This window comes from Chionomys nivalis, chromosome 3 (assembly GCF_950005125.1).
Source record: "Chionomys nivalis chromosome 3, mChiNiv1.1, whole genome shotgun sequence".
In the NCBI taxonomy this organism is placed as follows: Eukaryota; Metazoa; Chordata; class Mammalia; order Rodentia; family Cricetidae; genus Chionomys; species Chionomys nivalis.
In genome coordinates, this window is record NC_080088.1 from 48,058,501 (window position 1) to 48,081,059 (window position 22,559).

Consider the following 22,559-nt stretch of genomic DNA (forward strand, 5'->3'; position numbering starts at 1 on the left):
TATCACTCACCTGCATAATAAGAAAATGTCCGCTTATTCCGGTCAAAAACAAACCAGCGTTTCTTCCACGTTTTAATTTTTCCACCCATTTTGATGAGGTACCCTCGGCAGGTCTTCTCTGTGATTGACACATGAAAACAGGTGTCAATATTGTGGCCCGCTGTCTCCACATGACTCCGCAAATCGAAGTCTTCCTTCCGGACAGGCAGGTAGCGTGTCAGAGGACGAGCCTGGAAAAGAGCAAAACCCGTTTTGGCTACCGAGAACTGTTTCATTTCAGATCACATATATTAGATGCGAGAAGGACGGGTAGAGCCAAAGCCTTAGGATGCCAAGTAATTCACAAGGACCCAAGGTGCCTGAAGCAGGCCTATTGATTCTATTCCTTGAGAGGGGCAGAAGAGAGGATGAAAAGACCTCACAAGCGGGAACGTCAAAGAAGTCAGCTGTGTAGGGAGTGAGACATGCTTCCATCCAGCTGCTCCTTCCCCCACCACAACACAATACAGTTCTAAGGTCATCCACACACGGCTTGATCGAACAGACACTGTATGGTAGGCATGACCCCCGAAAGATTCCGCGGAGTTAAGGTATATTCTTTGAAAAGAGAAGTTAAAATAAACTGAGGGTAGAATCGATCCTGGAGCTAAAGTGGGAAGCTGTATGGGCGCAGAGGCCCCAGGGAACGGACACAGATGTCTTGTTTTCCTAATGATGAGGGCCGAGGTTCACATCATCCAGGAAGCACAGATCACCACGGATGCTGCTTCCTAATGCTCTCTCTCTTTAAAATTCTGCTAAATAATTCCATGCTTTTGCCCTGGGGAAATGATCTAATTGTACAGTTGGAGGAAAAGCTTATAATCAAGTTTAAACTAGAATTCTGCCCTTTGGTTCGACTTCAGATGTTAAACAGGCATGGGTGACCTTCACTGTCTTGATGGAAGACCATCAGAGTTTAGCGGAGGTCAGAGTATAGTCCAATGAAAGGATTCATTTCAGTTCCCACTTTTCCTCAGTGTTTTACCTTCCCTGTAAGGCAGCTGCCACAGGCTTGCCAAAGTCCCAGTCCACATAAAATTTTAAAGACAGCAGCCAGGCGCTGTAGGACCAAATGGGCAGCATCCGGAGCGGATGAGGGAAATACTGCCTTTGAGTGTACTGGATGAATGGCCAACATCGATGAGACGAGCGTGAGCTTTACAGGCTGCAGTATTTTAAAGCTTTATCCTCAGGAAATAGAAATAGTGAAGCGGCTAGAGTGAAAAGAGCAGGGATTTTAAATCTACACCGACCCAGAAAGAGAGCTAAACCAAATGCATATTTTTCCTAAATTTGGTTGTTTGTTAACTGAAGTAGCAGTATTACAGATTGGTATAGGAAAGAGGACATATGTGGTTAGAGAAAAAAAGTGTGTGTATGGGGGATACTATTACCACACTAGGAAACTGGGCTGGTACAATTTAAGTTTATACTTTTTTGGAAAGTTTGCTTCTAGAGATTGCCTGATAGAATCTTTCCTCCATCACAGTTTTTAGTTTGCATGATTATATATATATATATATATATATATATATATATATATATACACACACACATATATATATGTATTAAAAGATATGTACACACATCTATGTATATATATTCTAAACTATCACCTATTTATACATATATATGTTTTTAACATTTTTAATTTGATTTTTTAACCTTTAACTGTGTGTGTGTGTGTGTGTGTGTGTGTGTGTGAATATGCACTTGAGTGCTGTTCCAGAAGAGTCCATTGGGTATCGGGCCTATTGGAGCTGGAATTATAGGAACAGGCAGTTTGTGAGCTGTCGAACATGAGCGCTGGCTGGGAGCAGAACTCCAGTACTCTGGAAGAGAAAGAAGTCCTCTTAACTGCCGGGCCATCTCTCTGGTCCCCGTGTGTGTTTTTAAAAACTACTCCAATAGCAATATTCAAAGCAGTACAAAACATATTCTCCTTTGAAATGCATCCAGAGAATAGATGGAAGTCTCTCTCTCTCTCTCTCTCTCTCTCTCTCTCTCTCTCTCTGAACAAGGGAATAAAACATGTGAGTCACATGTGAGTAAAGTGTCAGTTGCTTGGCAGTTCTCTAGAAGTTCTAAAATGCACACAGCCTGCATACTAACCCACATACACCTTAACCATTCCCTTAAGCTCTAGGTATTCAGACAAAATGAATGTCTTCTACAAAATGACCACCAGGGGGCAACCTGCACGTATGCATCCACATTGACTGACCAACCTGTGCCCTTTGTTTTTCTCTTATTTTCACTTCTTTTTCTATTAACTTCTGCCTCTGGCTGGTTTCTTCTTGCAGTCGTTTTTCCAGGATTTCCCGGCGTCGTTTTTCTTCTTCCAGCGCTCGCTTTTTGGCTTCCATTTCCCGTTCCTAATTATCATATATAGAATTACTTGCAGAAATGACACCTACACTTGAAGGGACCAGCTAATAAATACTCAAACTCCAATTATCATTAGACGATTTTCATGTTGTATCCTAGTTTCTTATACCCTGGACTAACATAAATCACGATCACCTTCTGCATAGCTCCCAAAGTCCTCTATGCCAACAATTAAATACTAGTCTTCAGGGAAATTTTGGCTTGTAAGTATACACAGGCATTTCGTTCTTCCTTGCAAACTGTCATGCAATATTAGCCATGCAGTTTGGGCTTTTCTCTGGGAGACTGTCCTGGGTGAAGGCCACAGGTCCTTCCAATTCCTGTTATTGCTCTGTAGCTTCCTGGCTGGAGGTCACAGAGGAAGCTTTGTGGGAAGTGGAAAAGGAAAGGAGGTGCCCTCGGGGCAGGATGCAAAGGCGTTGGGGGTGGGGGTGGATTCCTAAGGAAGTTCTGATTCTGGCCTGAAATAAACTCACAATAACGTGGGGGTTTTGAATTTCACAATAGTGAAGTCAGCATGAGTTGGGAAGGATAAGAGGACACATAAAGAAATGTCATTTTTCCAATTCCCTCAAGAAAACATCTACATGGCCACCAAGGGAGAAACATGGTAGAAAACACACATTATTGTTTTCGCTCTGCAAAAACACAGACACACACGTGAAGTTGCTGGGCATAAAAGCCCAGCAAAGGGCCCTGAAGCCATCTCTCTTGCACCTTTCCATTTGGATAGGAAAGGAGGCTGAGGACTACCCAAGTTCACAGTGCTCAGTCACGGCCCTGAACGAATGCTGCTGGAAGTGTAGGGCTCCTTGCCCCATGCCCATCACAAGCTCCTGGCAGGAGCTCTGCCTTACCCTGGATTCAAGTAGCCGGGTCTTTTCTGCGTGGGCCTGTTTCAAGAGTCTCTCCATTTCTTCTATCCTGGCAATATTGGATGTGCTGGCACTGATGCGAACAGAGAAAACCTCTTAAGAATATTTGCCAAAGGGACGGAATCATGGAGGAGCATTGTAATTAAAATACATTGTATGCATATGTGAAATTCTCAAAGAATTAATGAAAAAATATTTTTAGAAAACCACATTGTTCAGCCTGATAAGTCTCTCAGATACACACACTAAAATTACATATCAGGTATCTCCTTGTGTGTGTGTGTGTGTGTGTGTATGTCTCTCTCTCTCTCTCTCTCTCTCTCTCTCACACACACACACACACACATACACACACACACACACACACACACACACACTGAGCCAGGTTTCATGTCACAATCAAAACATACAATTTGAAGGACACATGAGTCATTGGTCTTAAGGAGTGAATCAATTCATCTCTGAAAAATCATAGCTGAGATTGATTGATCTCAGTATAGGAGTCAAAAATGGGCATGCAAGACAAGACCAGTGTAAACCGGTTAGAAGCAAAGAAGGCAAAGCTGAATCGTAATTACAAAGTATGCATCCAAAATGCAGCCTTTACATCTAACAGCGACAGCCATGTGAGCTTCCCTTCAGCTACTGACTTTCACATCATCGTACAAACTAGACTATCATCACGGTCTATGTAAATGATGCCTAATGTCTGAAGTCACGGTCTTCAGTGTTACCCCTGTAGCTTGCTGTACTTTGTATGTGTGGGCCTTTTCCTTTTTAAATGATACTAATGTCAAAGTGACTTGTACAGGTGCACTGAGTAAGGGGTGGTCAGTTTTGTTCAGAGCCTTCCCTCCCCTGTTAATTAATGGAGAAAATGCACAAAGGGATTCAAGAACTGTAAAAGAAACGCATCTTAGAAATGACATCACCCCAACAAGTAAAGGAAAAAACAAAAGAGTGCGAGCTGCAAGAACAGCCAGGGTCTAGGTCAGAGGTCGTATATCCAGATGCTTCATTCATGGAGAGCCTGCTGTGTCCTGCACAGTGCGCTGAGCTCACTCAAGCCCCTACCTTGTTTCTAGGCTCACTTGAGAATGGACAGACTATTTTGTTTGTCATTCATAGAAAGTGTATAAAAATAAAAGTTTGTACAATGGGGAATACACAGAGCCCGTCAGGTTATTAGAGTACGTCATATAAAGCATGACTAAATAATATATGTCCATGGACACCTCTGTGTGTGTGTGTATGTGGGATACATGTGTTCTGTGCATGTGTGTACAGACCAGAGATGGTGTTCTTCAGGAGCCCTCTACTTAGCTTTGTGAGAGTCCCACACCATCCTGGAGCTTCCCAATTAGACTGGCTGACTCTTTAATCCCAGAGATCTGGCTCTGCCTCTCCTTACTGGGATGCCAGACCTGTGCTGCCACACCTGGCATCTTTCTATGTATGTATGTAGGTAGTTATGTGTGTGTATGTGTGTATGCATGATCTATCCACCTATCTATCATCTACCTATCATCTCTCTCTATCTCCATCCATCCATCCATCCATCCATCCATCCATCCATCCATCCATCCAGGTTATAGGGATCAAATTCAAATCTCAGTGTTTTATGGCAAGTACTACATGGACTGACTCATCTTCCCAGGCCAGTATGAACCTTGAGTCACGGTCTCACTATGTAGCCTAGTCTGGCCTGGAACTTGCCAACTTCCTACCTTGACTTTTAAGAGCTGGGATTTATAGGTTTGAGACACCACATCCAGCCTCCTCAACTATTTTTGGCAAAAATCAAACATAAGAGGACTCCTATTCTGAAGAGATGAAGGACCCTAGTTACCCAGAGCACATAGCTTATCTTCTCAAAACTGCCATCCCACTAGGAGCAGACAAGGGAGTGGGAACTGCCTAAGGGACATTGGAATCTTACAGGCCTAACAACTGGATGCAGTATGTGTTGGGGCCAATTTTTACCCAGGTGCTTTACCCTGAGAAACAGATTACAATGACTTTATTTTTTTCTTTTCTTTTTTTCCCCTTTTACTACAGCAGGCCATACAAAGAGCATACAAATATATGCATATTCTGTGCTGCTTCCCATGACGACACTTGTATGACTGTGTCGCAAATAAATAAATCACAGTTCTTCAACCCCCCCCCCATTAAAAAATTAGGACTGGGACTATAGTTAAATGGTAGAGTACTTGCCTAGGATACATGAAGCTGTGGGTTTCATACTCAGCATCACACACACATACACAAAAGAAACTCACTAAAACTGACCTCACTTGTCACATTTTATACAATTTATATTCATTTAGATTTTATTATTTACTGTTTTTGTTTGTTTACTTGTCTTGTTTTCAGCTTTATTATGAGTGTAACCGACAAGTATACATATTTATGGTATAAAATGTGATAATATCATATTTGCATATATTGTAAAATGATTACAAAAATCAAACTCATTAACATATCCATCATTTCACATAATTTGTGTGTATCTGGTGAGACACATCTGTCCCTTAGATCTCTGTATGACAATATTCCTGCAGAGTTACCATTTCTGGTAAGTCATTGTGCACAGTCCCATTACTGTCCATAGCTGTTTTACCCAGGACTGGTCCTATTGTGCTGGCAGTTGCAGATAACTTTTGCTCATGGTCAGATATCACTAAGGGCTTAACTCAAAATGTCAAGAAAAAAAATGAACCTAAAGCAGAAAATACCAACAAAAGTAGAGTATAAAGTAGAATCCCATTCCAATGCCAATAACTACCTTGAAAGTACATCTTATGGGCTGGATGGATGGCTTACTGTTAAGAGCATGTTTTGCCCCTCCAGAAGACCTGGGTTAAATTCCCAGCACCTATCTTGACTATATGTAGTAACTGTCTGTAACTAATTAACTATGTATAGGCCTGCCAGTTACTCCAAGGTATCTGATGCCCCCTTGTGGCCTCCAAAGGAGTCAGGCACACATAGAATACAGATATATATGCAGGAAAAACACTCATATTCATAAAAATAAAAATAAATAAATCTGAAAATTGTAAAAAGCATGTTATTTTAAGGTAAGCTTTTACTCCTTATGCTGGAAGATACATGATGAAGTCCACAGAACAAAGCAGTACAGAGACTATCTGGAAGGTATTCTGTGAAGTAGGCCTTAGAGTTGTCTTAAAGCTGGTACACACAACAATCGAGGACTAAAAACAAAAATTGCTGTGCTGAGGATTTTTTTAAACTATGCATTAAAATATCCCAAAATTATACGTCTATTAAAGAAGTAATTCCATTCTGAAATTCTAGTGACACAAGCTTGGTTTTGTGGTTTATTATGTCACAAAAAGTCATGTGTAGAGTGATAGAGTTACTCAGTTGTGGGCACCTTCGCCTCTCTTTCTGTCGAAACATCATTTTCATGACTACCAGAACATGACTGGAGCTGGCATTGTCTTTGCTCTTTATTTAGACTGTCAATAAACACAAGGGTCAGAAAAAACAGGTCTCTAGTGTCGCACTGTATGTTTTATAACTAATTATAATATACATTATGTCTCAAACTGATGAGTTTATGTTTGAAACTGGGACATGGTTTTCATCAAGCCTTACCTAGAGATATTGTCTGGAGAACAGGCAGAAATGCTGGTCTCCATGCTATCCGAGCTGTCCAGGCTCAACGTGTCGTAGGCCTGGTCCTTGTAGCTGTGATCTGGGTAATGGAAACTATTCAAGTAGACATTTGACTCAGATGCTGTGCGGCTGTAAAATTCAGGTTTCTGTCTTTGTCCTTCACTCATCTGTTGGTGATTATAACCTAAGGAGAAAGCCATAAATATGTAAATATGTCTCATTTATCAAGCTCAGAACCCCACAACTCTACACACTCAAGCCAGCAACGAGAAACATCTGCACGTGAAATCTGGACACTGGCCTAAAATAGTCTGAAGTCAAGAAGATCAAAGAAACAATGTCATGCCCAGTGTGAGCAAGAATTTGAAAGAAGTGATCATGTGAGGGATTTTATTTGTCAGTGGGATCACTTGGCACTTCTTAAATCCCATCCCTACAACTCAGCAGAGCAATACATCAGGACTTTAAAAGACATATACACACATATGCATGCACACACATGCACACATGCATGCACAATCCCCAGAAACAGAAGCACAATTAAGGATTCAGAATCCTCTAGAAATAACTGTGTTTAAATGAAGGCAACATGATGCCCAGTGCAATGTCAGTGTTATAGGACAGTCACTCCTGCAATGGCATTCAGATTTTAGGAACATTCACAAAACAGCAAGTGGATTTTGCAGGGGTAAGGGTTGAAAAATGTGTGTTTTTCAGAGTGTCTGTAATGTTTTCATCTGTTTCAGATGCAATTGGCATTTGTCTCTTTCATAGTCTTTCTCTCTCTCTGCCTTTTGTTCTCTCTTTCTCCTCCTCCAATTTCTCTTGTCTGCCAATTACTTATTTAAAATACTCAGGGTGAGTAACCCTCGCCATGGACAGGCTCCTTCTCGCTGCCATGCTGCTTCCCTTTTTCCACTCTAACAGTCAGCCCTTAGCTAACCGCTGCTAACTGTTTGAAAATGTGTGTCAACAGGATCAAAAGCACCATAAATGAAAGGCATTTTCTTTCCCCTTGTACTCTGACAGCTGGCATATGAGGTCATTGCCTTACCAGGAGTTGTTGCTATAGCTACCTTTGTGTGTTAAACAACCACACTACCTTCTTTTCAATTCTCTGCCGTACATACACAGGAAGCAGGGACAGAACTGAAAAATCCCCAAGTTCATCAAAATGTTTTCCCATAGTTTAATCTTTTTTTCTGATAAGAGAAAAATCTCTTTCCCATTAGCCAGAGATTTAATAGCAGGCCTGTTAAGAGTTTACAAGACCACTTAATATGGCATCTTTTCCTGGGAACTATCTTTCGATGAGGATTTTAATTAAGGGGGAAAAAAGTGGCCTAAAGGAGACAAAAAGAAATAAAACAACAATACCACCACCACCAGCAGCAAAAACCCATAAAATAAACCAAACAAAACAGCTTCCACAAGTGCTGACCTACATTTGTTTAGAAATAAAACCCTCATGATGCCTTAATAAAGTATCATCTATTCAAAGGCTCTATATAACTTATGAGTGACATGAGTATTTCTGTGCCTTTGTATTTGTATGGTTCTGGAGGCCTATGTGAAACTGCGCTATTCAAACGATGTATCTCTAGGAAAATGAGATTTCTGCACCCGATCTGCTGTTATAAATTACAGACACTTATCAGGGACCTAGGGAAAGAGGTAAAGCACAGAGGCACACTGGGAAGCAGACACAACATCCTTACAGCAGTGATCAGTGCACAGAGCCAGGCATTCTTAGTGTGCCCTCTGTGTCACTGTTTCAAAGAAAGGCAAGGAAGTCATCACTCAGATATTTACCTTTTACACTTGAAGTTTTGGGATTATTAATTGTTCCTTTTACATCATTTCCAGATATTCATTAGGAAAGGAAGGGAAAATGACAAGAGAAATTATTTGAAAAGGCTACACGCAATTATTTCCTTATAACTTTTAGACAATACTGAAGCATAGAAAGCCTTCACACTGGTATCAACGACATGGAAGACAGGTCCTCCAAAGACATCCGTGTAATTTAGAGTATATGAGAATTACATCCCTGGCTTGATTTCTGTGCCAACCCCTCCTCCCACCCTCTCACAAAGAGCTTTCTTCAGTGAGGAAAAGTCAATCCGGAGGAGGAATTAACACATTCTGGGGACAGAAAAGAAAAGAAAAGAAAAGAAAAAAAAAAAAAAAAAAAAAGGAAGGGCTCGTTCTTCTCATGACTTGCCTCTCCGATCTCCAGAATTCTGGGTTTTGTTTTCTTCAGAAATATCACAGACTAAGAAAAAGAGTTTATACCTTCCGGTGAGAGAGGCAGGAAAGTAAAACACCCAGAGTTTTCAGGCATGTGCACAAGGAACAACTACACTACAATGTGAGCCACCCTGTGACTTGGAGGCCTCAGCTCCACAGACCAAGCCCAAATTTGCTGAGTTTTGCTCTGTGTGCAAGGGGCTTGCACAGTCATTCCAATAGCAGAATAGGGTCTTAAAGTTCTATGGCTGCTTGAATGACAAAGCCTCTGGATAATGAAACCGTATCCAGTGTGAACAGTAGGTTCACTTCACCAAGCTACTCAACATTGCCAACTGGCAACTGTCAACCTGAGATGGCGTTCTCTGCCAGACAATTTTCAAAAATAATACTCCCACCATTACAAATAAGGGCATGGCTGTGGCACGGTAAGTGTGTATCTGTAACCACAGCACTCAAGAGGCTGAGGCAGTACAATTATTGTGATTTCCAGGTCAACCTGGGATAAATAACAAGATTTTTTTTTTTAATAAAGGAAGCAAATGAGTCAATAAACGAGAGCATAGATCTCTCCCTTGTAATCTTAAAATTGTACGCAAGTGGGCTGGTTTGGGGACTGGAGCTCAGATCTGATCATCCAAAGGCACGGGTACTTTTTGTAGAGGAAACCAGAGCAGAACAGAGGTTGGAGCTTGAGAGAGTGGTGGCCGCAGGACTTCCGGGTCAAGAGAGGCAGTGGAGCAGCTGCAGACCGGCCTGCGCTTCCGGTCAGGGAGGCTCTGTGAGGGAGATGGGGGTGTCCTGCTCTCGGCAGAGCGTCTGCTTACGTAATCTGACACTGAATGAATTCACCTTTCATTTCTAAACTCCAGCTATCTGAGCACTCAAATCAAGCAGGAATTCGTCTCCTTTTGGGGATGGAGAAAGGAAACTTAACTTAGGAAACCTGAGAGGTACTCAACCCAAGTCCATTTGGTTTTGTGGTTGCTTTTTTCAGTTATATAGCAAGGACAATGTTTGGAAATGAAAAGAGCTTTTTTTTAAAAAAAAAAAAAAAAAAACACCAAAAATAAAAACAGTCTCTTGAACGTACTGTGTGGAGAGGTAGCTCTAAGGTCTGTAAAGCAAGAAGCCATGCCTAGGCTTGTTCCATAGCACAGAATGTACCAGGAAACAACCACCTCAGCCCTCTTCCTTGCTCAGGAAAGTCATCAGATTGGAAAACAAAGACCAGTCATTTTTATTATTTTTAATGCTAATTTCAATGAATTCTGACTTATTGGTGCCCAAAGTTCTTTTGTGAATTAACCTCACGGGATACGTAGTTTTCCCACCATATTTCAAACCCATATGATACATCTTTAGGGCTATCTGTGTCTTCATGTGAAAATCAGTATGATTTACGATTACAACCAGGGCTTAGGATGGAATAGTGTGTGCTTCTGACAAGGCCCCAGTCACAGCTCACCTGCTGAGGAATTCATTCTTCCTAAAGATAGTCCACAGCCAGAAGAATGGACAAGTCATGAGGGGAGGGAGTGAAAGGCAGAGAAAGGGAAAGATACAGGGTCAGAAAGGCTGACATGGGAGTTGGGAAGTATCCACCCCAACATGCACTCATAGACATATTAGTAATAACAGCAGATGAACATAAATGATAGTTACATTTTACATTCAATCTAAGATTAGAGAGAAAAACTGAAGATTTTTAAAAAGACTCATGAGACATGCACAGTTAGAAAATAAAGAGATTTGCTACAAAAGAAAAAAAATTTTACAAATATTCACCAATCAGAAAATAGTAATGATAATAATAATGAAAAACAAGATTATATTTATAAAATCATTTTTTTCTCAAGCAGACAGTAGCAAATAGTATTCAAGAACTTAGTGTATAATTTTTTATTCAAGCAGCTGGAGAGGTGGCTCAATGGTTAAGAGCACTGGCTGCTCTTAAAAGGGACCTGGGTTCCATTCCTAAAACCCACATGGCTGTTCACAACTTTCTGTAACTCCAGATCCAGGAGCTATGCCTTCTTCTGGAATCCTTGGGCATTAGGCCTACATATGGTGCACAAGAATACGTGCAGGCAAAAGACCCATACACATAAATATCATTAGATCAACCAAGATTTGAGATGCCATTCAGTTATTGGATGCACAGCCCATGAAACTTTATAACAAGTTCTTTCTTACCCTATGTCTTGCCCCCTAACCTCACCAGTAGCCAGCCATCTTACTTATTCAAGCCAGGTGTTTACGCTTTTCTTCACCCACCAAAGTCTTTCTTACAAAAGGAGCTTAAGTGAAACAAACACACCGGACTTTCCCAAACCCACTTGCCTGTATGTCCACCTGGCCTCTTATAAAGAGAGGTTTTGCACGGAGCCTGCATACATTTGATGCCCACTCTTGTCTCTAAGTAGCCCCTCCAATGAATGTCAGGCTACAGTGAACCTTACAAATGAATGCTGTCACAGCATCTGTGTCTCCTGCATGGTCTGAACTTGTTATAAAAGCCCAAACAAAAAGTCATGCAGCTGCCTTTGCAGGAACAACAGCTGCTATGAGCATTGTGTTCCTTAAAAATGTACAGCATTTTCTCCCTATTGGATAAAAGGAACAATCAGGCTAAACATCTACCATTGTAAACCTCAAAATCAGAGAGCAAGTCAAAAAGATGACTTGACAGTGACCTTTCCATATTTGTTGGAAACAAAAATACCACACAAGGAGGTTGTCATACCTTTTTTGGGCTTTCCTGCATGAAAAAAAAAAAAAGGAAGAAAAAAAGGATAAAAGTTTCATTTGTTCTAAAGTTTACAAAGAACAGTTGACAAGCTGTATAAAAAAAAGCCAATGACCTCTGCAACTTCAGGAGTCCAGGTCCTCAGCTCTCGCCTTTTGAACTCTGTTCCTTTCAATGTTCCTGGACTCACATTGTCAGTGCTATGGGAACAGTGCTGATTGTAAAAGGCTCATACTTACACCATCATCCTTGGTATATCCATTATGAATAGCAGTAAAAGAATGGTGCACTTTAGTTAATTGTGTACATCAAAAGTAAATGATGAAGTCTACTAAATTTGACATAATGAAAACGTAGTAGTTACAAATTTGTCCAGGCTGCAATTTTAATCGCATTTGCTATTTAAATGTCATCAACAAGTGCTGTGGAAACAATTCTAAACGAATGCATGATTCACCCCTCCTGGTCTCTCTGAGACACCCATATGGGCTTTGTGTAAACTCCTGCCAATTTTTACCATCTGCTGTGGCTTGAAGAAATCTCATCCCTGGCCATTCCTCCTCTGGGTAGAGGAGCAGGCTGAGTTCCCAGAGAACTAGGATCAGCACATGTACAGTACAGCTTCTTCAGCACCATCCCAGCAGAGTCTCATAAAGCTCTAAGCAGAACACTACTTCAGAAGTGCAGTAAAGCCTGAAGCTACAGTCCTCTCAAGTGCACAAAAGTCATGGCAAAGGAGAACGAGAACACCAAAGATAAATCAGATAGTAGACTTTGCAGAGCCTACGTCTGTAATATGACTCAGAGGGTTGACTTAGGTTCTCTTTACTAAACTATCCCATTATTTAAGGGAAATGCAGATTAGAAAGTAGACCAGAAATTTCCTAGCTTCATCACCTTCTCACAAGAACCTGGATGTATGACATTGCAAACAACTCTCAATTTCATGAATCTACTCATTTAGTACAAAACCCAGCTTTCCATGCTCTCTAATATATATATATATATATATATATATATATATATATATGCACACATATATATAGTATATAAGTATGTATATATTATATATACATACACACATATTTTTTCTTGGTACTGTGTTATGGAATATTAGTTTAAGATTGTTACATTCATTTATGCTGTAGAATATTTGTTTAATGATGCAAAGATGTGTTGCATTCTTTTATGTTGCATTTGTTTAACTCTGTGAAGCTGTGTTATGTTGCCTGCCTAAAATACCTGATTGGTCTACTAAAGAACTGAACGGCCAATAGCTAGGCAGGAGAGGGATGGGGGGGGGGCTGCCAGGCAGAGAGAATAGAGAAAAGGAGAAAGAGAGAAGAAGAAACAAAAGGAGGAGAGAAGGATGATGGGGCCAGGCACTAGGTCATACAATCAGACATGGAATAAGAAGGAAAGAAAAGACAGATAGAAATGGGGAAAGGTCCAAAACCACAGAGAAACCCTGTCTTGAAAAACCAAAAAAAAAAAAAGAAAAAAGAAAAAGAAATGGGAAAAGGTGAAAGCCCAGAGGCAAGAGGTAGACGGGATAATTTAAGAAAAGCTGACTAGAGATAAGCCAGGCTAAGGCAGGGCATTCATAAGTAAGAATAAGCTCCGTGTGCTTATTAGGGAGCTGGGTGTTGGACCCCCAAAGAGCAAAGAGCTAATGGTAAAAAACACTACTACAGAACTGGGAGTAGTAATTTCTAATCCTGCTTCACTCTCCTAGTGTTCCACCTTTCCCTAAGTCCCTGGAATACTGAGAGCTCATGCATATGCAAGATGGAAAATTCATGAATATGCAGAAAGGTCTCAGTTGCATAGCCAAGTCAAGCTTGGATTCCTTCCACTAGAGTGGGATACACATTTTTAAGGGCAGCCTATTAATATTACAGAAAAAATGGTTCAACAGAAAACAGAATTGACCTTCAAGTTAACAGAAATGAGTGGGAGCTAAAATAGACTTCTATGCTTATTGTGAATACTAAGAAATATTTTTATCGTCTTAAGAAATTATAATAAATGAAACAGAAGTCTAAACAAGTATATTTTCTTTAAATAGTACTAATATAAACCTCAAATGAACACTATAGCCTGCCTCAACCCTTTTTTGCTACCCAGCCCAGGCTGACCTTGAAATCCTGAACCCTCCTGCACGCCCCCCCCGCCCCAAGTGGGGAGATTACAGGCATATGTCACTTTGTCCAGCTTTATTAATTCCTTCTTGTAAGACAATGTGTCACTGTGTAGTTCAGGCTGACCACCAATTTGTGATCCTCCTGTCTCAGTCTCCTGAGTGCTAGAAATACAGGTGTTTACTACCCAGAAAAAATTTAATGTTTGCTCCATTAATTAAATGACTTCTAATACTGATTTAAAACCTCATTTAGTAATATACATATCACACGCATTATTTATATAAGCATATACATATATATGCATATGTAGTATGTATGTTTGTGTATGATGTATTATATACCCTAATACTATCTGCAGAGAAGCCCATCAATCAGAATTCAATTTTTTTAAAAGATAGTATGGGGAGAGAATTTTTCAGTGGGTACTGAAATTCAGCTACATTTAAATGGTTTCCAACTGTTTAAAATATCCCTGACCCCAAAAGGTAGGAGTCAGAATTCAATTTTAATTCACATAAAGGGCAAGATTTCAATCCATCAATTCACAAATGCATTTGCTTGTCAGATGTCTGCCAGCTTTGCTCTTGATATCGTCAACAGACCTCCAGCACTGTGTTTGACATTGTATTAAAGTCATCTGTAACATGTCTCCCTCCCTTCTCTCTATATCCCAAGCTTTTCAAAGTTAAATAATATGCCATTCATTTGCATTCTTGGTATCTAGGACAAATCCACTGAAAAACTAAAGCCAATATAATTTATTGATATAAACTACTGTACTAGCAGAGTAACTTTATTTCAGTAAGTCTTGCATCTGGAATGACATTTAGTAACTTCTTTCAGTCTCCCTTAAATACTATCTGATAACCAAATTACACATGTAATATGTTGTTTCAAAGAACTCATACTAAAACCTGAATATACAATCGAAGTGCTCAAGCTTATAACTAAAAGGCTCAACGAAATTCTCTTCTGGGCCCATTAACAATGCCAATCCATTGACTCAAGTGAAGGGTCATTTAGCATAGTGTGCCAGCCACAGAGGAGACTGCCAGTTTTGGTTAAGTGCCCTGGAAATTTCTCAACATTTCAGTGATTTCCCTTTTCTTTCTCTCAGTCAAATGGGAAGGTTAGTATTTCTTTCAAGGCCTTTCCAGTATGGAAGTTTGACTGAGTTTGTATAAACAGGTGTGCAAACAGGGAAGTATTACCTTATTACAAAGATGATGTCACACAATCCTTTCCCAAGGGCAATATACCAATATGAAAATTTAGGACATGGTTGATCATCCCTCTACCATCCCCAACTTTGTTCTCATCGCCTCTCCCTGGGGAATTCTCAGGCTTCAAAGAAGACCATGACATGTGATTTAAAGGCCACATACCTCTGAGCATCCTGCGAGACTCTGAATCCTTCGTCATGGTTGCCAGCGAGTGGGGGAGCACACTGCCACAGCTGTTGCTCTGTCCCAGAGGCAGGTGAGCCTAAGAGAAGCGGGGAGAACACTTCAGGCAAGGTAAACTGAATCTCAAGTGGTACTCCAGGACGTGGGCACACTCCTGGCTTCAACCTCCTCTCTAAGGGCAAAGGGCCGAGATGGTTGGTCTTAAGTTCTAATTCTTGATGCCAAGTGGTAAAGGCTAGTCACCCACTGTTACTCTCACGAAACTCTGCTGCGGACTCAGTATCAACAGCACGTCCTCCGATGGCAACAGTTCCTAAAGAGAAGATGGGCGGAGAAAGACACTGTCCACAGCCTCGTGAGAGCGACAGAAAGCTCCTCATGCAGAAGGTGCAGAGGGCAGGTGCAACGACAGGATGCATGCACACCATGCAAAACTGCAGAGACCAGCCATCCGTGCCCAGATGTTCCAGTTTCTCTCTACACTTCGCTATGCTGAAACCCACTAAGATCCACTGGCTTTAGCATGCTTTATAGGTTCTTTGCTTGTTTGAGATAGGGTCTGACTCTGTAGGCCAGGCAGGCCAGGCAGGCTTCAAACTCATACTGACCTCCTGCTTCAGCCTCCCGAGTGCAGGATTGCAGGTGTGCATCACCATGCACCGCTCTTATTCTTTTAAATTGTTAAATCTTTCAAGTGCATAAAGTCCATTGAAAACACCAACTTGTAAAATAGATTACAATAAAGTTACTCTAAATATGGATATGAGAAGGGCTGAACAGCTTCCCTTCTATCCCCCTCCCATTTCACGCCAGCAGAGGGTACATGCGTCAGGCCACCAGATTTCATATTCTGACTCCTCCAGTTTCCAGCTGAGGGATCTTGGGCTGTCACTTAGCTTCTCCTTCCTCTTCTTCCTCAGCTTACCCACTATTAGGGTAGTGACGAGTGAGCACTTACATAGTGGTGCTAGAGTCACACAAAGGGCTAAGCCTGGTACCAGGCACGCAGATGCCATCTGGTAACTACTGAGTACTGTTATTCTTGAAGCGCAGGATCTCTGTTGTGGGTACAGAAAATATCTGTCCCGTGAGTACGGAGTACAATACCCACCACCTGTACTGTGGTGACTGGAAATACACTCTTGAGTCTAGAATGTGTAATTCCAAATACCCTCAGAATGGGACAGAAGAAGCAATTTGGTTGCCACATCTGCCCAATAAGCAAATGTAATGGCACAGTATTCAGTTATTTTTGCATTTCAAAGGCTTTGCCTTTTTTGGCGACTATAAGATGTTACAGAAAGAGAAGGCCGTGGCTCTTCTGAGTCCTACCTTCGGGGTGCTGCTTCTCCCCATGGTGGCACTGCTGAAGTGTGGGGAGACGGAAGGAGTGGTTTTCTTTCGAGGCAAAGTGTCACTCAGATAGAGACCTTCTTTGTGCTGCTTTTTCCTTTCTTCCAGACTCCTAAAGTGCTTTAAATGCAAATGCAAAGCAGAACAGCAAAACTTGACTGACTGACACACATCACTGCCACAACGCAGAAGCAAGGCACTCAGATGAGCTTTGGAAGCTGGATTTTGAAGTTTCTTTTACACTGACAGATTAGAGTTAGCTTTTGATGTGATAATGGAAATTATTTATTTCTGCATCATGGTATTTTTCTTTAAGAAAATGCACCTTTTACTTCTACAGTGCTGTTTACAAATTGCCAGAATGGTCACCATTGCTGTGATGGTCCCACTGGGTGGAGAGAGGAACAGCAGGTGGACAAAGCAAGTTAGCAATTCCCCACTTCCTGTATCTAGAGAGTTCTATGTGGTGACACAGACCCCAGTCAGGGGGATGAGAAGTAGAAAACAGAAGAGAATGAAGAGAATGGGCAATAACAGGAAAGCTGATATAGAATAGTAACCCCATAATCATATATACTCCAAACCCAGCATAAGGCTTTCATAGATGCCTTCCATCTAAGTTACTTCCAGGTTAAAACCTCATGGCCAAGGAGATTTCTGCGTAATCTCTCATATTTAATGCTTCAATAGACTACATCTTTCTTTCTTCAGTCAGATTTCTAAGGCAAGATTTTTACCATCTTAAAACATGCAAATTTTGCTTGATCTCTCTACACTCCCTGAAATGTCTTGGATAGTAAAATGACTTCATAATAAAGTGTCCTTTGGATAGATCACTTTAGTGCTAACCTCAGCCTTTTGAAATACATAAAAACTAATGCATGCCAGTGATGTCTTGGATTTTAACTTTATAATAATATACTTCCAGTAACTAGTATTTATTCAGAGCTTCCTCCAAATTGCTGGGTTTGATGCTCCACATTCATGGTCTCATTCGACTCTTGTAACAATCCTGTGAGGTTGGTATTCTGTCTCTGTTTCATAAGTGAGGAATCTGGGTTGCAGAGACACTCAATAAGTTTGCCCGAGGTCCTGCAGCTAGAAGGTGGCATAGTTGGAATTCATGGTCAGAGAACCCACATCACCGTGATACAACCTCAGTGTTTGGATGATTAGTTTCTGATTTCAGTTAGAATCAGAACACTCTGTTTTCACTGTGAGCAAATGGGATAAATTCCTAGGCTTTGGTTTTCAGAATTTGATGAACTAAGTAAGACCCCCCATTGAAATTGGTCTGTTAATACTGGGCATAAGGCAACGGATTTGAAAACTGATTGCTTTGCCACCAAAGGTGTTGTCTGTTCTGAATGGAGCTGCTAATGAGATCACCATCACATTAAAAGGAAAGGTCTGTCCACCTTTCTAGTTACCTGTTGCTCCAGCTGCTGTTGCCTTCTGTGTTTCTTAGCTGGCAGAGGAGGAGGTGTGTCATTTAAAGGGAAAGGATCGACAGATGTAGCCATAACTTCAGGCCAAGCGGCTGATGAAGGTTGAGTGACAGGATGAAGAGAAAGGGTGGAAGGAAACAGAAATCCAGAACAGACGGCTGCTCTTTGCTTTATAGGAGAAAGAAGAGGGATACACAGACCAGTGTGCGATGAGAGGACAGAAGAAACAGAGGCAAGGAATCTGTAATCTCTTTGCTCGGACTTGCTGTGCATTGATCACAAAATCACAAATGACGCGTACCATCTTTCCATTTACCCTCCTGCTAAAATCCCACACCGCAGGCCATGTGATCAGTAGAAGAAATTTAGGCTGCACTTCACTGGCCACTCCCAGGAAGGCTTAACATGAAATGTTATGCTTAAAAAAGCATAACAATTAAAGCATGACTCAATATTGCCAAGCAAAATAGACCACAAAACCCATCTGAGAAAGGGGATTCAAACCAATGAGTTTGAATCTAATTAAAATTAGGTTTGGTTAGATTGCTAAGGCATTGACCTTACTTATTGGCAATTATGTCTAGCCCCCACTATTACCACACATTTCATGGTTTCTAACATTTTTTTTGTGTGTGTAGAACAGTGTTTTCCCATCCCCCACACCCAAAATGTGGTCTAATTCATAAACTCAGCATCATTCTGGCCCCTCGGAGCACATTTACTCGTTTTGCTTACTTTCAGTGAACTGTGGGTTAATTTCTGACATGAGAAAAAGCAGTGAATGAATGAAACACATGCCCACACACCTCTGAACTCTGGGGCTGGCTCACCAGCACAGCCGAGGCAGGCTCAGTGACAGCAGCGTCAGCATCAGCAGGGAACTGAGTGGAAGGGGATAGATTCGTGGAATTGCCACATGGCTCATTAATCTCATTTACACTGATATAGCCCTAAAAGGAGGAATTCAGAAGTTAAACACAAGGGAAGCAAAAGCTGAGGCATGCGAGAGTATTAATGTTCCCAGTACAATGAGTTAGCTGAGCGCAACACAGCCAGGTACCTGGGCACCACGCAATGTCTCATTAAGTGGATGATCAGCAATGAGAATGGATTTGCAGTGCTCAATCTTGGAAATTATCATTCAAAGTAGTAAACATAATTTCTGCTGAAATCGAGATGACCATATGATAAATGTCCAGAGGTCTCATCATAATTCTGTCAATGGAATGGCATTATCTCTACACATGTATTGAACAATCAGATACACAATAGACAATGTGATCACTCACTCTCTGATTGATGAGTCTTTTCCACAAAATATGCCTCACCTCTCTTTTCCGTCTTTGAAAAATTACAAAGTCAGATTAAGTGGGCTGATGGACTACTGGGTTTTCTATCAAGAAAACGTTTATAAAAATAGCAACTTAGTTTTAGTGGGTTTTAGTTCTGGGTATTTCAGTCCAGGAAGAATGAGAAGGATGACACTCTTAACATTCATGTGTGTAGACACAGTCCTCGGGCAGAGTTGCAATCTACCACTCAACGTAATTTCCCCAACTCAGGCTCTTGTTGCTAGGACAGAGACGGTTCAGTTGTTCTGAACTCAGTAACCCAGTTTCGTCTGTAGCTTAAAGAAAATGCCCATGAATCAAAATCCTTCAATCAAAACTCCTAACGTAACTTTGTGGAAAAGGCACTTAAAATGATTTTCATGGGAAGCAATTACACAAGTCAATCAAGATTTTTGCCACACCAATGAAACATATGAAGAAAAGAACAAAATAACAGTCTTTTGAAAGTGAAAGTGGGTTCAGTTTGGCCTTGTGGTTCTATTTTTAGACCATTAATGATGGAACCACTAGTAAAGCGACTCCATGCAGCAAAAACTCTAGCCTGGAAATGAAAGGCTGCATGGACAGCCCATCATTACAGCAGAGAAAGCAGGAGACGAGTGCTGTCAACCCATGTCCTAAAGTCTTACACAGCAGAAAGGGACACAGGTGAAGCTTTATGCGGTTCAGCAGAAGGAAGGAAGGGTTGAATTTGGCTGACCAGTTTCATTTTATCTGTGGTAATGGATCAGAAAGTATGTTAACATCTTTGAGTTATTCTTTAGCTTGTCTGATAGAACGCTTTTAAGTCGGGCTTTGAAAATTCCCTTTTATGAGTCTTAGACCATATAGCTTAATTGCTTCCAAAAGTTTTCTCTGTCAGATGTGGGCGCTCTGCAAAGAATCTGGTTATAAATTGATCACTCTTCAGAAGGAGGCTGGGGGAGAAGAGAGAGAAGAGGAAGTTGTAAGCAAGAAGATTGAGAATCGGGAAGTCAAAACATTGTACAAGTCAAGTCTTCTTGTTTAGAACATGCAGATACTACACAGATGTGGTAGAAAATAGCCAAAAAGTCAATAGATCTTTGACACCCAGGGGTCTTCAGAAAAAGCAAAGACCAACTCATCAACAGGACAAATGATTTTAGCCTATCTGGGGACAGACAGAAAGGACAAAAGATCCATATGATCCACTTGCTACCATAAGCCCTCCCTCCTAAGTGTGATTGGGGTCAACCTCCGAGTTGCTTTATAACCTACTCTTTCTTCATCTTCAGATACCCCGGCAAGAAGCATTAGCCATTCACCTCACCTGGAAATTGGGAACATGCATTGTTCTTGAATGTTCCTTTGTTGTCTCACCATATAATCCAATGTATCAGCAAGAACTTTCAATTCTATTTGTAAAATACACATGAATCCAATCAACTTTCCATCTCACCGGCATTGCTGGAATCTAAGCTCTGGCCTGGACCACTGTAGCAGTTTCTGACCCAGTGGTTTCTGAGTGGCCCAGAGTGACCTTTACAGATGGATATCAAATAATGTTGTCTCCCTACTTAAAACCACTTAGCGGCTTCTCAGAACGTGCATACAAGCCATGTTTTATTAACACAGCTCATAAAGCCCACCTCACACCTCAATGATCTAATCTTATGCCTGTAAGTTTCATTCACAACCACATTCACCTCACTGACCTTGCCAGTTATATGTTCCTAAATGAAATGGTATGACCTAAAAAAAAATCTGCTATAAAAATATTTTTCAAATGCTTCTAAGATACAAATATGGTCGCACTTATTGTGATGAACATTTTATTTCATATATCTTCACATGTATGAATAAGTGTGCATGCACACGTACACACACACACATACACACACAGTTTTCTAGCTATGAATTCCTCACTCTGCTTTCTTATAAGTGAACGCATTCTTTCTTTTGGCTAGGCAAATTTTTAAGGTAGCAACAACCCTTTTCCTTAGTTTATAAGTCATTATAGAGAAAGTGACTTTATTATTGGCATCATTCTCTTTCAAAGCAGAGTAAAGATATCCTATCAGTGTAGCTCTGGGAGAGACTGTCTGGGCAAGAATGATACCGGGGATAAGAGGATGATTGTTAAAGAGTATGTATGGTCAATGCAAACGGCTCCATGTGAAGGGAAAAGGTAAACCAAAGGGGGAGAAAAACAAACCATCTTCTCAAATTCTCGGGGTCATTTGCATATTCTATAAGACTCATGAGAAAAAGAAAAAGAGGGAGAAAGGATGAGGAAGGGAGAGGAGAATGCAAGACTCAAGGGACCTCCCAAAGTCACTGTCAAGACAAGCAGATGTGTCTTGACGCACACAAACATGCATGTGCCTTACACACACAGATAACATCTAGACTGCTTGATACATAAATAAGGAACAGCAAGAAACTTATCAAGAATTATGAGTTTTCCCAAGTTACTTAAGTTAAGGTTTTTATTAGTTGATTTATACAAAACTGAGGTATAACTGACTTCCAAGTTGACATGAGTGGACTTAGAAAACTTACCTCTTTCAAAATATTGGGGTTAATAGGAAATCCTTTCCCTCCAGTGAGGCTGGAGTACTTCTTTTCCAAATGACAAAGATTCTCTTTTTCCTAAAAACATACAAAATCTATTACGCTGGAGACAAACATAGAAATCCCAGACACGCCCATTTCTATTTCAGTAAAGGCTTGTCATTACAGTTCTCACCTGCCGTATGCTGATATGATGTATGAGCAATTTCCCAAACATATTCAGTTAGATAGCCCATCATTCAAGATGAATGTTGTCACTTTTACAAAGTGACAGTAGTCTTAAGAAGACAGAATGTGCTAATTGAAGCAGAAAATGGCAAGAGGAGCCAGGTTTGGTGGTACTGGCCTGTAATTGCAGCACTAGGGAGGTGA

The 22,559-nt window shown here is 40.9% G+C and overlaps 1 protein-coding gene across 6 annotated transcripts in view; it reads right to left on the reverse strand.

Annotated features, from left to right (window-relative positions):
• Phldb2 (pleckstrin homology like domain family B member 2) overlaps nt 1-22,559 on the reverse strand; it is a 97,912-nt gene that overhangs the window by 6,871 nt on the left and 68,482 nt on the right. For 2 of the 6 annotated variants that reach the window (XM_057764106.1, XM_057764103.1), the window contains 9 exons: nt 22,176-22,265; nt 19,107-19,250; nt 18,283-18,468; nt 16,832-16,972; nt 15,479-15,578; nt 6,930-7,134; nt 3,288-3,378; nt 2,271-2,417; nt 11-230 (listed from right to left, as the gene is read on the reverse strand). In XM_057764106.1, coding sequence (XP_057620089.1) covers nt 11-230; nt 2,271-2,417; nt 3,288-3,378; nt 6,930-7,134; nt 15,479-15,578; nt 16,832-16,972; nt 18,283-18,468; nt 19,107-19,250; nt 22,176-22,265 — 1,324 coding nt within the window. The remainder of the gene's footprint in view (nt 1-10; nt 231-2,270; nt 2,418-3,287; nt 3,379-6,929; nt 7,135-15,478; nt 15,579-16,831; nt 16,973-18,282; nt 18,469-19,106; nt 19,251-22,175; nt 22,266-22,559) is intronic. The other 4 variants (XM_057764108.1, XM_057764107.1, XM_057764104.1 and 1 more) reach the window with 3 other exon arrangements.